At 45.2% G+C, this 17,399-nt stretch overlaps 1 protein-coding gene across 1 annotated transcript in view; it reads left to right on the forward strand.

Annotated features, from left to right (window-relative positions):
• The window catches only part of LOC124719626 (mucin-19-like), a 367,770-nt gene that overhangs the window by 82,746 nt on the left and 267,625 nt on the right, over positions 1–17,399 (forward strand). The window contains exon 2 of the mRNA XM_047244842.1: positions 13,087–15,890. Within this exon, the coding sequence (XP_047100798.1) occupies positions 13,121–15,890 (2,770 nt within the window). The 5' untranslated portion in view covers positions 13,087–13,120. The remainder of the gene's footprint in view (positions 1–13,086; positions 15,891–17,399) is intronic.

Consider the following 17,399-nt stretch of genomic DNA (forward strand, 5'->3'; position numbering starts at 1 on the left):
CTACGAACTGTCACCTTTCTGACAGGAAATCACGAATCCAGTCGCACAACTGAGGCGATACTCCGTAGGCACGCAGTTTGGTTAGAAGACGCTTCTGAGGAACGGTGTCGAAAGCCTTCTGGAAATCTAAAAATGTGGAATTAATTTGACATCCCGTGTAGATAGCACTCATTGCTTCATGAGTATAAAGAGCTAGTTGTGTTTCACACGTGCTGACTATGTTTCAGTAAATCGTTTTCTTCGAAGTACTTCATAATGTTCGAATACAGTATATGTTCCAAAACCCTACTGCAGATCGACATTAGTGATATGGGCCTGTAATTCAGCGGATTACTCCTATTTCTCTTTTTGGGTGGTGGTAGGTCATTTAAAACTTCCAACAAAATCGTTCACACATCTTGGCGCCAATATGTTCGTTATGATAAGTTCACCTTCAGTTCGCCCTCAAGACATTTCCTTTGTCACATGAGATTCACTGAACACGCTTTTTGAGAGTTTGATCGCACAGTCCATGCTGCTATAGCTTAGATTGTCTTGTACCGTGTGGTAGACTAATGAAAGCTCATTAGCAGTGGTTTTCACGTCGTTGTTTCTTAGGCCTTTGCTAGGGTAAGGAGAGCTGAAGAAAGCAGTTGTCTTGGATGAAGCAGTGGCATCACGTGCTTTGCTTTTGTGACCCACAATCAAATACAAGAAGCTAACTCAGGAAATTGCCAATTACTAATTACTACGTCCTGAGCAGTAAGATATATTCTTTTAGAATGCATAGTAATAATGTATTACCTGTAGTGCGATACTAAACTCACGTTTACATGTGAGCAGTTTGTTTTATAAGCATTTGACCGTGCTGGTCCAATCCACGAATGAAAAGCTTCCATTTCGTAGGATATGTGCACATACGCTTTTTTTTTGTGGCGTTATGGCTTTGTCCTCGCTGCCCATCATATAATCGCGAACAACGATTCGCAGTAAGCAGTGGCACTGAAACGAAGTCACATCTAATTGCCAGGCGTCTGTTGACCATTTCTAAGATAATCCATACACATAGTGTCGACATAGAGGGTGATTCACGAAGATATGCAAATATTTTAATATGTTATTCTGCAAGTAAAACTAAAGGAAAAAGTTCATATAAACATAGGTCCGCAAATGTTTAGTTACGGAGCTATGGGTAATAAAAGATTTTGCCTGAAATTTAGCAACTTGGCTAACCATCGCAAATCTGTACGAGTTTAAAGTACGAGGTGCATTCAAGTTCTAGGGCCTCCGATTTTTTTTCTAATCAACTACTCACCCGAAATCGATGAAACTGGCGTTACTTCTCGACGTAATCGCCCTGCAGACGTACACATTTTTCACAACGCTGACGCCATGATTCCATGGCAGCGGCGAAGGCTTCTTTAGGAGTCTGTTTTGACCACTGGAAAATCGCTGAGGCAATAGCAGCACAGCTGGTGAATGTGCGGCCACGGAGAGTGTCTTTCATTGTTGGAAAAAGCCAAAAGTCACTAGGAGCCAGGTCAGGTGAGTAGGGAGCATAAGGAATCACTTCACAGTTGTTATCACGAAGAAACTGTTGCGTAACGTTAGCTCGATGTGCGGGTGCGTTGTCTCGGTGGAACAGCACACGCGTAGCCCTTCCCGGACGTTTTTGTTGCAGTGCAGGAAGGAATTTGTTCTTCCAAACATTTTCGTAGGATGCACCTGTTACCGTAGTGCCCTTTGGAACGCAATGGGTAAGTATTACGCACTCGCTGTCCCAGAACGTGGACACCACCATTTTTTCAACACTGGCGGTTACCCGAAATTTTTTTGGTGGCGGTGAATCTGTGTGCTTCCATTGAGCTGAGTGGCGCTTTGTTTCTGGATTGAAAAATGGCATCCATGTCTCATCCATTGTCACAACCGACGAAAAGAAAGTCCCATTCGTGGTGTCGTTGTGCGTCAACATTGCTCGGCAACGTGCCACACGGGCAGCCGTGTGGTCGTCCGTCAGCATTCGTGGCACCCACACCTGGATGACACTTTTCGCATTTTCAGGTCGTCGTGCAGGATTGTGTGCACAGAACCCACAGAAATGCCAACTCTGGAGGCGATCTGTTCAACAGTCATTCGGCGATCCTCCAAAACAATTCTCTCTACTTTCTCGATCGTGTCGTCAGACCGGCTCGTGAGAGCCCAAGGTTGTTTCGGTTTGTTGTCACACGACGTTCTGCCTTCATTAAACTGTCACACCCACGAACGCACTTTCGACACATCCATAACTCCATCACCACATGTCTCCTTCAACTGTTGATGAATTTCAATTGGTTTCACACCATGCAAATTCAGAAAATGAATGATTGCACGCTGTTCAAGTAAGGAAAACGTCGCCATTTTAAGTATTTAAAACAGTTCTCATTCTCGCCGCTAGCGGTAAAATTCCATCTGCCGTACGGTGCTGCCATCTCTGGGACGTATTGACATGAACGCGGCCTCATTTTAAAACAATGCGCATGTTTCTATCTCTTTCCAATCCGGAGAAAAAAAATCGGAGGCCTTAGAACTTGAATGCACCTCGTAAAGCACGATTTCCATTTACTTTGTCGTTACTGGTCTGGTGAGTCTAATAAAACGTCTCCCAGAGGTGCATCTGCGGTAGTTTTCCAGAACATCGAGAGAAGCAAAGAAGTAATATCGTAAAATTTTTAATGTGTTATGTACTTTGGCCCAATTTGTTCTTTTAGGTTCCAGACAATTGCACAAAGTTTTCAACAGAAGTTGTAGAGAATTTAACTTCGGAAAAATGATGGTACTAACGTTAACTGAAACTGTACTATTGTGTCAGATAATCTGCTTTTATTAATACTATTGCACACGTGAATTCATGTTAAACCAGAAAAAACAAAGCTCAGTGTTAAGGAAGTTGTACAGTGTGCATACAATTTCACAATACATTCACAATAAATGTTCAGAAATATCTCCACAGAGTTCAATGCATTTAACTGCACGTGTACGAACAGGTTTTGTTGCTCGTTTCAGTTTCACAGGTTTGTTCTTAAATTCGTCTGTAGCATTCATAATGCGAGCAAGTAATGCCTCACGTTTATGACTTGGTCCTGTTGTTATGTTCTTTCACTGAACAAAACAGAGAACTAACTCGACCGAAACAACTCACTAAGGGTTGCCAACAATCTTTCTTCCTTCTTTTGTCATTTGTTGAGCAGCTAAGTCTGCTTCACGTACACGAAGCTCATCCAGTTTCCGCAGTCCTTTAGCTGTGTTCTGTCCGAATCTTACTCTTAACTTCTCCAGAACCTTACGTCTCTCATATTTCGAACCATTAAAAGTTATTACAGCATCAGACACTGCTAACCTCAGAGTCATAAGGCCAACAAATACATTTTTAGGCACCCGGCACCACACAGCATTATTGAAGGACTCATTCACATGCTGGGTATTCCCATGTAAACACTTAGTACCTCTGGATTTGCCAAATCTCTGTAAACAGGTTTGACTGCCTCCACTACTGCCAAAGGAATGCAATGTATATATGTAAATTCATGCAGGCTGCTAGATAATTCAGCTTGCCTGTATTCTTAATGCAAAGTAAACAAATTTACTTGTATAATAATCTTTGCTTCTCTGTATGTTCTGGAAAACTACTGCAGATACACGTCTGGGATATTGTTTATTAGATTCACCAGACTAGTAACAACAAAATAAATGAAAATCTTGCTTTGCTTTAACCTCGTACAGTTTTTCGATGGTTTCATATTTGCGAAGTTGCTAAATTTCAGGCAAAATGTTTTACTAGCCGTAACTCGGTAACTAAACATTTGCGGACTTAAGTTTATATGAACTTTTGTCTTTACTTTGTAATGTTATGTGCGCCTCACTTTTTTCTTTAACTAATTTGTGCCTGATTTTATTCTGAGAAGCTCAGTTCAAAAATGGTTCAAATGGCTCTGAGCACTATGGGACTTAACATTTGAGGTCATCAGTCCCCTAGAGCTTAGAACTACTTAAACCTAACTAACCTAAGGACATCACACACATCCATGCCCGAGGCAGGATTCGAACCTGCGACCGTAGCGGTCCCGCGGTTCCAGACTGAAGCGCATAGAACCGCTCGGCCACAACGGCCCGTGAAGCTCAGTAATGAATGTAAATACCGTAAATGTAAATGTGATTCAAAAAGTATTCGAAGTGAAGTGCAGCTGAACAGGGAGAAACTCTTTAGTGCGCAATCTCCGCAATGATAGAGAATCTTTGAGTATGGACTCTAAAAAAAAGACAATTGATTTTATTAATAAAAAGACTGTTAATCTGTATCTTGTGGGCGTGTTGCTAGGCCGTCGCTCAGAACGTATTGTTACATTTAATGAAAATTGATGTTTTAGTGATAAAACCGAGTGAAGTATGGGCAAGAGTTGCCAAACGTTTATGTATACAAATTTTCTGGAAGTTAAAAATAGAAATATCTTGTTTTTGGAAAAGGAGGTTGTGGTGCGCTTACTGTAAGACCTTCGGTACACGCACCATCAAATTATTTGACTTGTAGCTCTAGTGAAGTAGGCGAGTGTCAGCAATATGTCTCGTGGTCTTATCGTGGCGTGTTTATCTTCTGCCGTTAGGTCAGACGATAGAAATGCCACTTGCACGCTTAGAGTAGCAGATTGACGGTGACCAACTTTAAACAGAACTTGATTAATTTGCACACACATGTATTAAAATAATAACAAGCATAAAAATAACTTAACTTGATTCTGGATGCTGTTTACAATTGACAATCTGAAGTTCCTTTGGTCTTGTTATGTTAATCTTATTCTCACATATCTCTGATACTTGACAAAGTGTCTATACATTTCTCTTCATGGCTATGTACAGGAATATGATAATCTTATTAGGCGCAGACTGAAACTTGACTATAGACTGGTACAGACTGACAGATCGGAGGTCTGTACACTCGTTATAATACATCGAGCGTTCAGGTATCACTGCGCGAGTGTGATCCGCGAGGATAAAAGGTTCTACGTCAGCAGCAAATCTCATTGGCTGCGTTACATATTAATACGCGGATCGGTGGAAGCAGAATTTGGTCCGTCTCTAAGGCAGCGCCATCTCGTAGTGTGGAGACGGCGCTGTTGTGCTTAGCGGGGCGCGCTCTAGTGGGAAAGTTGTGTACGCTCTGACTACGCGGAACTAAGTACACAACAAAGGTGAACCTCATTGTCGTCCCGGTCTATCAGTCGACAGAATTGTAAGTGTACAAGGTTCACTAAAATTCAGGAAAAGAAATGCATTCTCTATAGTTTTCATTCAATAAGTAACAAGCTCTCATAATTTGCAGTAATTGGATTAAGTCCTTGTACAATAGTATGGTGTTGAACTGCACTGACCAGTTTTGATGCTGCAGGACGTCTAGTTTGAAGGAAGTTTGTGTGCGAAGCAATCTCCAGATTGCTGTTTGATCTTATTTACTTACAAGAGTTTTCCCTTAGGTATGAAAAGCTACGAAAACAAGCTATCCGCAATACGGCCAAGTAACTAACAGACTCGTATTTTAAACCTTAAAGAACAATAACTTCGGCGGCCGGTGTGGCCGAGCGGTTCTAGGCGCTTCAGTCTGGAGCCGCGCGACCGCTACGGTCGCAGGTTCTAATCCTGCCTCGGGCATGGATGTGTGTGATGTCCTCAAGTTAGTTAGGTTTAAGTAGTTCTAAGTTCTAGGGGACTCATGACCTCACATGTTAAGTCCCATAGTGCTCAGAGCCATTTGAACCATTTTGAACAATAACTTCCTCCAAATTGCAATACGTCACCAACTGGTGCAGAACCTGATCATTCAAGGAGGCAGCAACCAAACTACCAGTTACTACTTAAAGTAAAAATCCCAATCAAAAATCAAACTCTCTCTCTCTCTCTCTCTCTCTCTCTCTCTCTCTCTCTCTCTCTCTCGAAACACATATATAAATATTGATATCATTATTTTAAAAAAAGTCCTTTTACAAGTTTTATAGTCGTTTTGTCGGCACTTCCCCCCAATGATTTTAGAAATTCTGATTGATTTTTTTCTATCCCTTCTCCCTCGTTTGGTCTTAATCCCTCCGAAGCTCTCTTAAATTCTGATTCTATGTTATTCTACAACATGTTAAAATACTTGGATATCTTCGTGAATCTCCCTGTATAATCAGTTTCTTTTTGTTATTGTTTTAGGGCGCAAAACTGCTATGGTCATTAGCGCCCGGTCTATGACTTAGGAAAAGGTAAAAAACCGAAACTGGAAACCAGCAGCAATGGGAGCGAAACTCAAAAACGTAGGGAAACTAAAAACAGAAGGAAAGCTTGAAAAACCACTATGGAAGGGGGGTTGTTTGTCCCCAAAAAGAGATTCAAATGACTGACGTCGTCTCACTGGCACTAATAAACTCCAGAACGCGATCGGCTGAGCGCATCTCATCTGCTGAAATGGAAGATATATCAGGCGACAGCTGTAGACGGGCGGGTAATGGAGTAAAATAGGGGCACTCCAGTAAAAGGTGTTGTCTCTGCTGTCCAACGTTGTATTCTGACCTTGCACGCATAATTTAAATGCTTGAAACATATTCGTGCGTAAGTAATAAAGTTAGAAACTGGAGAAAAACGCTTGATGAGCCTGAAAATACGGGAGCCTGGAGATTTTGAAGAAATGTGTTCAAATACGGGAGATCCCGGGAAATACGGGCGATGTGGTCACCCTAATCTGGATGGCGCAGTCGAGCTCTCCTAGCTGCAGACACGTAGAGCGGCTCGGGTTGTGCGCGCGACCCCTGTGAACTGCCGAAGATTGGCTGGCAATGGGGCACCGCCGTATGACGTCTCCAGCCCGACCCGCCGCTGGGAAATATGGAACCTTGCTCCTGCCTCTGATGACGTAGCACAGCCAGCCGGATAGCCACGTGCTGCCAGCTCTGCCACAAACACCGCTCCACGCTCTGTTCTTTCAAGAATCGAACTCCTGCGTAAAACTGGAAACTAAAGCTAGGTATACAGGGTGACTCACCTAACGTTACCGCTGGATATATTTCGTAAACCACATCAAATACTGACGGACCGATTCCACAGACCGAACGTGAGGTGAGGGGCTAGTGTAACTGTTTAATACAAACCATACAAAAATGCACGGAAGTATGTTTTTTAACACAAACCTACGTTCTTTTTAAATGGAACCCCGTTACTTTTGTTAGCTCATCTGAACATATAAACAAATACGTAATCAGTGCCGTTTGTTGCATTGTAAAATGTTAATTACATCCGGAGATATTGTAACCTAAAGTTGACGCTTGAGTACCACTCCTCCGCTGTTCGATCGTGTGTATCGGAGAGCACCGAATTACGTAGGGATCCAAAGGGAACGGTGATGGACCTTAGGTACAGAAGAGACTGCAACAGCACATTACGTCCACATGCTAACACCTTTTTATTGGTCTTTTTCACTGACGCACATGTACATTACCATGAGGGGTGAGGTACACGTACACACGTGGTTTCCGTTTTCAATTACGGAGTGGAATAGAGTGTGTCCCGACATGTCAGGCCAATAGATGTTCAATGTGGTGGCCATCATTTGCTGCACACAATTGCAATCTTTGGCGTAATGAATGTCGTACACGCCGCAGTACATCTGGTGTAATGTCGCCGCAGGCTGCCACAATACGTTGTTTCATACCCTCTGGGGTTGTAGGCACATCACGGTACACATTCTCCTTTAACGTACCCCACAGAAAGAAGTTCAGAGGTGTAAGATCAGGAGAACGGGCTGACCAATTTATGCGTCCTCCACGTCCTATGAAACGCCCGTCGAACGTGTAGCTCACCCCTCATGGTAATGTACATGTGCGTCAGTGAAAAAGACCACTAAAAAGGTGTTGGCATGTGGACGTAATGTGCTGTTCCAGTCTCTTCTGTACCTAAGGTCCATCACCGTTCCCTTTGCAGTCCTACGTAATTCGGTGCTCTCCGATACACACGATCGAACAGCGGAGGAGTGGTACACAAGCGTCAACTTTAGGTTACAATATCTCCGGATGTAATTAACATTTTACAATGCAACAAACGGCACTGATTACGTATTTGTTACATGTTCAGATGTGCTAACAAAACTAACGGGGTTCCACTTAAAAAACGTAGGTTTGTGTTAAAAAAACATTCTTCCGTGCATTTTTTTATGGTTTATATTAACCAATTACACTAGCCCCTCTCCTCACGTTCGGTCTGTCGAATCGATTCGTCAGTATTTGATGTGGTTTACGAAATATATCCAGCGGTAACGTTAGGTGACACCCTGTATAGATTAGATTAGTACTTGATCTATAGATCATGAATACGACACTTCGTAATGATGTGGAACGTGTCAGGTTAATAAAAGGTGTCTATACAAGATATTACATTAGACACAATATTACATCACACACAATATTTTGTGTGTGTGTGTGTGTGTGTGTGTGTGTGTGTGGAGGTTGGGAAATTACCCACTTACTATATCCAAAAATTCATCTAATGAGTAGAAGAAGTTGCCATGAAGAAATTCTTTTAATTTCCTTTTAAATGCTACATGCCTATCTGTCAGACTGTTGATGCTATTAGGTACAGAAACCAGATGGCAGTTATAAGAGTCGAGGGGCATGAAAGGGAAGCAGTCGTTGGGAAGGGAGTGAAACAGGGTTGTAGCCTATCCCCGATGTTATTCAATCTGTATATTGAGCAAGCAGTGAAGGAAACAAAGGAAAAATTCGGAGTAGATATCAAAATCCATGGAGAAGAAATAAAAACTTTGAGGATTGCCGACAACATTGTAATTCCGTCAGAGACAGCAAAGGACTTGGAAGAGCAGTTGGATGGAATGGATAGTGTCTTGAAAGGAGGGTATAAGATGAACATCAACAAAAGCAAAACGAGGATAATGTAATGTAGTCGAATTAAGTCGGGTGATGCTAAGAGATTAGGAAATGAGACACTTAAAGTAGTAAAGGAGTTTTGCTATTTGGGGAGCAAAATAACTGGTGATGGTCGAAGAAGAGAGGATATAAAATTTAGACTCGCAATGGCAAGGAAAGCGTTTCTCAAGAAGAGAAATTTGTTAACATGGAGTATAGAGTTTAGTGTCAGGAAGTCATTTCTGAAAGTATTTGTATGGAGTGTAGCCATGTATGGAAGTGAAACATGGACGATAACAAGTTTGTACAAGAAGATAATAGAAGGTTTCGAAATGTGGTGCTACAGAAGAATGCTGAAGATTAGATGGGTAGATCATATAACTAATGAGGAGGTATGGAATAGGATTGGGGAGAAGAGAAGTTTGTGGCACAACTTGACTAGAAGAAGGGATCTGTTGGTAGGACATGTTCTGAGGCATCAAGGGATCACCAATTTAGTATTGGAGGGCAGCGTGAAGGGTAAAAATCGTAGAAGAAGACCAAGAGATGAATACACTACACAGATTCAGAAGGATGTAGGCAGCAGTAGGTACTGGGAGATGAAGAAGCTTGCACAGGATAGAGTAGCATGGAGAGCTGCATCAAACCAGTCTCAGGACTGAAGACCACAACAACAACAGGTAAGTGACCAAAGACTGTTGTGGCAGCATAATTTACCTCCTTCTGAGCCAAAGTTAGATTTAACCTTGAGTAGTGAAGATCATCCTTTCTCCTAGTGTTGTAGCCATGTACACTGCTATTACTTCTGAATTCGTTCGGATTGTTAATAACAAATTTTTTAAGTGAGTATATGTATTGTGAGGCTACAGTGAAGATCTCTAGCTCTTTAAATAAGTGCCTGCAGGATGACCTTGGATGAGCTCCAGCTGTTATTCTGATTACGCGCTTTTGTGCAATGAACACACTTTTACTCAGTGGTGAGTTACCCCAGAATATGATGCCATGCAAAAGCAGAGAATGAAAATAGGCGTGGTAAGCTAATTTACTGAGATGTATATCGCGAAAATGTGCAATGACCCTAATAGCATAAGTAGCTGAACTCAAACGTTTCAGCAGATCCTCAGTGTGTTTTTTCCAGTTCAACCCCTCATCAATGCATACACCTAGAAATTTTGAATATTCTACCGTAGCTACCGATTTCTGATCGAAGTCTATATTTATTAAAGGTGTCATTGCATTTACTGTGTGTAGCTATATATTCTGTGTTTTGTCAAAGTTTAATGAGAGCCCATTTGCAGAGAACCACTTAATGATTTTCTGACAGACATCGTTTACAATTTCACCAGTTAATTCTTGTCTGTCGGGTCTGATGGCTATACTTGTATCATCGGCAAAAAGTACCAGTTTTGTATCTTCGTGAATATAGAATGGCAAGCCATTAATATATGTATATATTAAGAACAACAGAGGACCCAAGACCGAACCTTGCGGTACCCCACCCCGGACACGTGAGAATTTTCCACTGCCAGACAGCTCGAGTGTAATTAAAAGCCGGCCGCTGTGGCCGTGCGGTTAAAGGCGCTGCAGTCTGGAACCGCAAGACCGCTACGGTCGCAGGTTCGAATCCTGCCTCGGGCATGGATGTTTGTGATGTCCTTAGGTTAGTCAGGTTTAACTAGTTCTAAGTTCTAGGGGACTAATGACCTCAGCAGTTGAGTCCCATAGTGCTCAGAGCCATTTTTGTAATTAAAAAAAGCAAGGGAAAATTTGGAAATTTGTGGTAAGGTTCTATGGGATCAAACTGCTGAGGTCATCGGTCCCTAGGCTTACACACTACTTAATTCAACTTAAACCAACTTAGGCTAAGGACTACACACACACACACACACACACACACACACACACACACACACACACACACACACACACACACACACCTATGCCCGAGAGAGGACTCGAACCTTCGACGGGGGTAGCCGCGCGAACCATGGCAAGGCGCCATAGACCGCGCGGCTATCCGGCGCGGCAAAAGCAAGGGGTAAGGCCGGTATTACACTATCAAACTTCTTTGTCCAATATCTTTGTCAAAGAAATTTGATGCTTAATAGGGAACTTTGTCAAATGTCGTCGGTTCAAATGGCTCTGAGGACTACGGGACATAACTTCTGAGGTCATCAGTCCCCTAGAACTTAGAACTACTTAAACCTAACTAACCTAAGGGCATCGCACACACCCATGCCCGAGGCCACGATTCGAACCTGCGACCGTAGCGGCCTCGCGGTTCTAGACTGCAGCGCGGTCCCAGACTGTAGCGGGAATGGATGTGTGTGATATCCTTAGGTTAGTTAGGTTTAAGTAGTTCTAAGGGACTGATGACCTCAGATGTTAAGTCCCATAGTGCTTAGAGCCATTTGAACCATTTTTGGATTACTGCTGGCGGCTCACCTCCAACTGCGCAACGCTACGCGCTGTTCACATCCAACTGTCCAACACTACTGAAGCGTATATTCCAACAATGCCACCCAGCCACAGACTGCACACAGCACAGTCAGTGATTTTCATACAGAGCGCTACGTGGCGTTACCAGCCTCGTGACGTAGGTGGGTAGGCAGAGTGGGGACTCGCTCGCTCGCTCTTCAGTTTACCTACAGACTGCATGTTTGTTCGGCCTAGTGTTTGTGATAGATTAAAGTAGATGACTTGTTCGATATACACTACTGGCTATTAAAATTGCTACAACAAGAAGAAATGCAGATGATAAACGGGTATTCATTGGACCAATATATTATACTACAACTGACATGTGATTACGTTTTCACGCAATTTGGGTGCATAGATCCTGAGAAATCAGTACGCAGAACCACCACCTCTGGCCATAATAACGGCGTTGATACGCCTGGGCATTGAGTCAAACAGAGCTCGGATGGCGTGTACAGGTACAGCTACCCATGCAGCTTCAACACGATACCACAGTTCATCAAGAGTAGTGACTGGCGTATTGTGACGAGCCAGTTGCTCGGCCACCATTGACCAGACGTTTTCAGTTGGTGAGAGATCTGGAGAATGTGCTGGCCAGGGCAGCAGTCGAACATTTTCTGTATCCAGAAAGTCCTGTACAGGGCCTGCAACATGTGGTCGTGCATTATCCTGCTGAAATGTAGGGTTTCGCAGGGATCGAATGAAGGGTAGAGCCACGTGTCGTAACACATCTGAGATGTAACGTCCACTGTTCAAAGTGCCGTCGATGCGAACAAGAGGTGACCGAGACGTGTAACCAGTGGCACCCCATACCATCACACCGGGTGATACGCCAGTATGGCGATGACGAAATACACGCTTCCAATGTGCATTCACCGCGATGTCGCCAAACACGGATGCGACCATCGTGATGCTGTAAACACAACCTGGATTCGTTCGAAAAAAGGACGTTTTGCCATTCGTGCACCCACGTTCGTCGTCGAGTACACCATCGCAGGCGCTCCTGTCTGTGATGCAGCGCCAAGGGTAACCGCAGCCACGGTCTCCGAGCTGATAGTCCATGCTGTTGCAAACGTCGTCGAACTGTTCGTGCAGATGGTTGTTGTCTTGCAAACGTCCCCATCTGTTGACTCAGGGATCGAGACGTGGCTGCACGATCCGTTACAGCCATGCATATAAGATGCATGTCATCTCGACTGCTAGTGATACGAGGCCGTTGGGATCCAGCACGGCGTTCCGTATTACCCTCCTGAACCCACCGATTCCATATTCTGGTAACAGTCATTGGATCTCGACCAACGCGAGCAGCAATGTCGCGATATCATTAACCGCATTCGCTTTAGGTTACAATCCGACCTTTATCAAAGTCGGAAACGTGATGGTACGCATTTCTCCTCCTTACACGAGGCATCACAACAACGTTTCACCAGGCAACGCCGGTCAACTGCTGTCTGTGTATGAGAAATCGGTTGGATACTTTGCTCATGTCAGCACGTTGTAGGTGTTGCCACCGTTGCCAGCCTTGTGTGAGTGCTCTGAAAAGCTAATCATTTGCAAATCACAGCATCTTCTTCCCGTCGGTTAAATTTCACGTCTGTAGCACGTCATCTTCGTGGTGTAGCAATTTTAATAGGCAGTAGTGTATGTAGCAGTATAGAGGCGTAGTGTGTGTGAAATAATGTTGAAGTAACGCTGCTTTCGTTGTTTCCAGGCGTGGATAACGCATCGAGAACCTGGAGCGACGCATGGACGGCGCCGGCAGGGATAGCGGAGGGCCAGCGCCACTGACGCACACGTCGACGTCGCCTCCAGCTGCGACACAGCATCCCGAACCGTCGACTGACGTCACACGCCACGACGAACCTAGGGAGAAGGCAGCCAGCGCCGACGACGTTTCGACCCCCGAGTCGGGGAACTGTGACGAACCAGAGAAAAACCCAACAGCACGCAAAGGCGGGGTCGGTGGAGACGCTCGAGACGTTTCGCTGGCAGACGTCGGTCAACCTCAGGCAGACGTTACAGACGGCGGTGTGTCTACAGTCCCGCCGTTCGGCTACTACCTCCGCAGGAAGACTGCGTTCGTCAACGTCGAGAGGATCAAGAGATTCCTCGCCAGCTCTTTGGAGTCGTCGGAGGAGGAGGGGGAAAGTGTCGGTGTTGGTGCTTCGTCCGAGCAAAACAAAGGTGCAAATTCAGACGGTGGTGCTCGTGAAGAGGTTGGTGCTGCCAGAGTGAGTTTTAGTGGTGATCAGGAAACACAGGCCAGCTCCCAGAGTGGGTCGCCGACACAAGACCCAACTGACAGAAATTCGGGCACATTTGGAGAAAACAGACATTTGACAGATGGTATAGTTACTGTTACTGAATCGTACAAAAATTCTGGATCAGTTAATGCTCGTGATTCCCAGCCTACTGAAAGTGAGACTCAGATTCAAAAGCTCGTAGGTGAACCGATAAGAGTAGTCGTCACTGAACGGAGCTTCCAAGAAACTTCGTGTGTAGAGAAGGAGGCTATCCTATGTGAAAAGGTTGGTGCAATTGGGAGCTGCAACAGTCCCGAAGAACATCAATCTCGTATTGGGAACTCTGCTGTAACTACATCTCCTGTCATTGCTACAGCTGAGAGAGGAGAAGAATTGAAATCTAGAAATAGCAGTACAGCTAGTATTGGAAGTGAAAAGGAGCCAGTGTTCCCACCTGCTGGACGAGAAGATACACCCAAAGGAGGTCAGGTGCTGCAACAGCAAGCCCATACAGGGTCTATCTCCTCGCCAGGAAACAGTCCAGAATCATCTGCTAGTGGCGCTCTGGTTTCGGCCTTGAAGAATGGCAAGAAGAAGCTGGTGAAGAGGGTGTCATTTGCTGATGAAGGATCAGACAGGAAATCCCTGGTCGAAGAGTTTGAACTCAGGGAGGAAGAACCAGTGAAGCAGCAAGAAAAGAGAGAAAAGCCCTCGCCTCCACCACGGACTGTACCAGCTCCAGCACCGCGCAGCGAGAAGCCGAGCCCGGAAACTGCTACCGGTCGGCCACAGCGTCTGGTGCTCCAGAAGACTGAAGGGGGAGTTGCTAGGCTGGTGAGAGTAACTTGGCTCGACAGTTCCAGCCAAGGAGAGGCGAAGAAGAGGGAGGAAGAACCGGAGCTCCAGGCGTCCAACCCACAAGAGAGATTAGTGTCCGAAGAGGCTCGAGGTCCGTCCAGTCAGCAGACGGGGACAGTGGACGGTGAGATCGCTGCAAAGCTTCCGACGTCTCCGGCGAGGATCTTTGTATTTCCAGATCAGTACACTTCAAGTCATCCCCAGGATCCTGGCCCTTCGGGAGGTATCTGGGGGCAAGACAGCACACCCACCAGCGACGACGTCTTCTTGTCGCCAACTGAGGAGGCTGCATTAGCCTCCAGTGGCAGACCATTCAGTAGCTTTGTCAGTTCTGCCCTCACTGACAGACCAGCAGAGCCTGAACCAGTGGATGTCTTGTCTGCGGGAGACAGCGTAGTGTCCATTTCTGACTCGAGCAGGGCCAGCGACTCTAGAGAAAGCCTCGACACAGGTAGTGCTTCTGGGTACCCCTCCAGCAGTGACAGTGCTTTTGTTGATCTCGCGCCAGCAGAAGATCCAGAGGACGAGGAAGGAGAAGAGGATAGTGAGGCTGATGATCAGTGGCAACAAGACAGCAGTTCTGGGAGCAGTGACGACGAATTTGATGAGAACAGTGGGTGCCCCGAGGAGCCGGTGACACAGGTTGATCCGAATTATCTGGTTCCAGCAGTAACTGGAGACCCCAAACCTGATGTACTACCGGAAAGAGAATTTTGGAGTGAAGAAAGTGTTGTCGAAGACAGATCTCTGAGGCAGGATAGTGTGGTTGGATCTGAGCAGAGATACTGTCCCGTGGAGAATGGTGGCTTGAAAAGGGCTAGTGGAGATTTGGCTCCTGGTGCTACTCCCTTGTCAGTTAAGGAAGTACTTCTTTCAGGAGTAGTCAAGAGCGAAACTGGAGCAGCTGCTTCTTACCTCACTGAAGTAGAGCAGGTCGGTTATAGTGGCTTCCCTGTAGACGGGAAGGCAGTTGACTGTGTTTCGAGTCAAGAGAGGTGCATCACACTAAACTACGTGAACTTGGAGTCGGAGAAAGGTCGCGAAGTGAGTGTCAGGGACCAGGATTTTGGTGGAGGAAAGGCCGGCTTAGAGAGGCACGACAGTTCGCAGCTACCGCCCACGCCACCACCCAGCCCAGTAGAGGGCGAGGAGTGGGAGGGCGACGCTCCAAGGGCAGGCCCTTCGAGGGCGCACCCTCTGCAGGAGGAGCAGGGGGTTCTAGTTACGCAGTGCCTTAGAGAGGCGTCCACAACGGGGTCCAAAGGCTCCAAAGAACAGTCTGCCGGAATCTTGCCAATACCGGAGGAGAGAGGTGAGGACGGGGGGAGAGAGGAGAGGATCGAGGAACCAGACACTGAGAGGAATGAAAACTGTGCAAAGCAACGACCAGAAGAGGGACAGCTCAAGAAGCAAGGTAAGGCGACAAACTCTGTAGTAGATATGTCGTTACGATCTAAAATTTGAAAGTTCGTGGCAGATCTAAACTACACAGCTACTAAAATTATTGCATTTTAATTAAGCCCCCATGCAATTGTTATTTAAGCATATTATTCCGTATTCTAACCAATAACTCACATCTTGCTTCGTTTTAATACGCAATATGGTGTTTTCAAATTTATGGAGGGTACTGTATGTTGGCAAGAGAAAGGTAAAAGAAGGTGACAGAGGAAGACAAAGAGCAACCTGAAGGAGGATGGACTGTGTATGTGAGACCTTTCATAAGGAACATCTATATCTACATCCATACTCCGCAAGCCACCTGACGGTGTGTGGCGGAGGTTACCTTGAGTACCTCTATCGGTGCTCCATTCTATTCCAGTCTCGTATTGTTCGTGGAAACACAGATTGTCGGTATGCCTCTGGGTGGACGCTAATCTCTCTGATTTTATCCTCACGGTCTCTTCGCGAGACATACGTAGGAGGGAGCAATATACTGCTGGACTCCTCGGTGAAGGTATGTTCTCGAAACTTCAAGAAAAGCCCGTACTGAGTTACTGAGCGTTTCTCCTGCAGAGTCTTCCACTGGAGTTTATCTATCATCTCCGTAACGCTTTCGCGATTACTAAATGATCCTGTAACGAAGCGCGCTGCTCTCCGTTGGATCTTCTCTATCTCTTCTATCAACCCTATCTGGTACAGATCCACCACTGCTGAGCAGTATTCGAGCAGTGGGCGAACAAGCGTACTGTAACCTACTTCCTTTGTTTTCGGATTGCATTTTCTTAGGATTCTTCCAATAAATCTCAGTCTGGCATCTGCTTTACCGACGATCAGCTTTATATTATCATTCCATTTTAAATCACTCCTAATGCGTACTCCCAGATAATTTATGGAATTAACTGCTTCCAGTTGCTGACCTGCTATTTTGTAGCTAAATGATAAGGGATCTATGTTTCTATGTATTCGCAGCACATTACACTTGTCTACATTGAGTTTCAATTGCCATTCCCTGGACCATGCTTCAATTCGCTGCAGATCCTCCTGCATTTCAGTACAATTTTCCCTTGTTACAACCTCTCGATATACCACAGCATCATCTGCAAAAAGCCTCAGTGAACTTCCGATGTCATCCACAAGGTCATTTATGTATATTATGAATAGCAACAGTCCTACGACACTCCCCTGCTGCACACGTAAAATCACTCTTACTTCGGAAGACTTCTCTCCATTGAGAATGACATGCTGCGTTCTGTTATCTAGGAACTCTTCAATCCAATCACACAATAGATCTGATAGTTCATATGCTCTTACTTTGTTCATAAAAGGACTGTATCAAACACCTTGCGGAAGTCAAGAAACACGGCATCTACCTGGGAACGCGTGTGCGTGTCTATGGCCCTTTAAGTCTCGTGGACGAATAGCGCGAGCTGGGTTTCACACCATCGTGTTTTTCGAAACCCGTGCTGATTCCTAAAGAGTAGAT

This window comes from Schistocerca piceifrons, chromosome 11 (assembly GCF_021461385.2).
Source record: "Schistocerca piceifrons isolate TAMUIC-IGC-003096 chromosome 11, iqSchPice1.1, whole genome shotgun sequence".
Classification (NCBI taxonomy): domain Eukaryota; kingdom Metazoa; phylum Arthropoda; class Insecta; order Orthoptera; family Acrididae; genus Schistocerca; species Schistocerca piceifrons.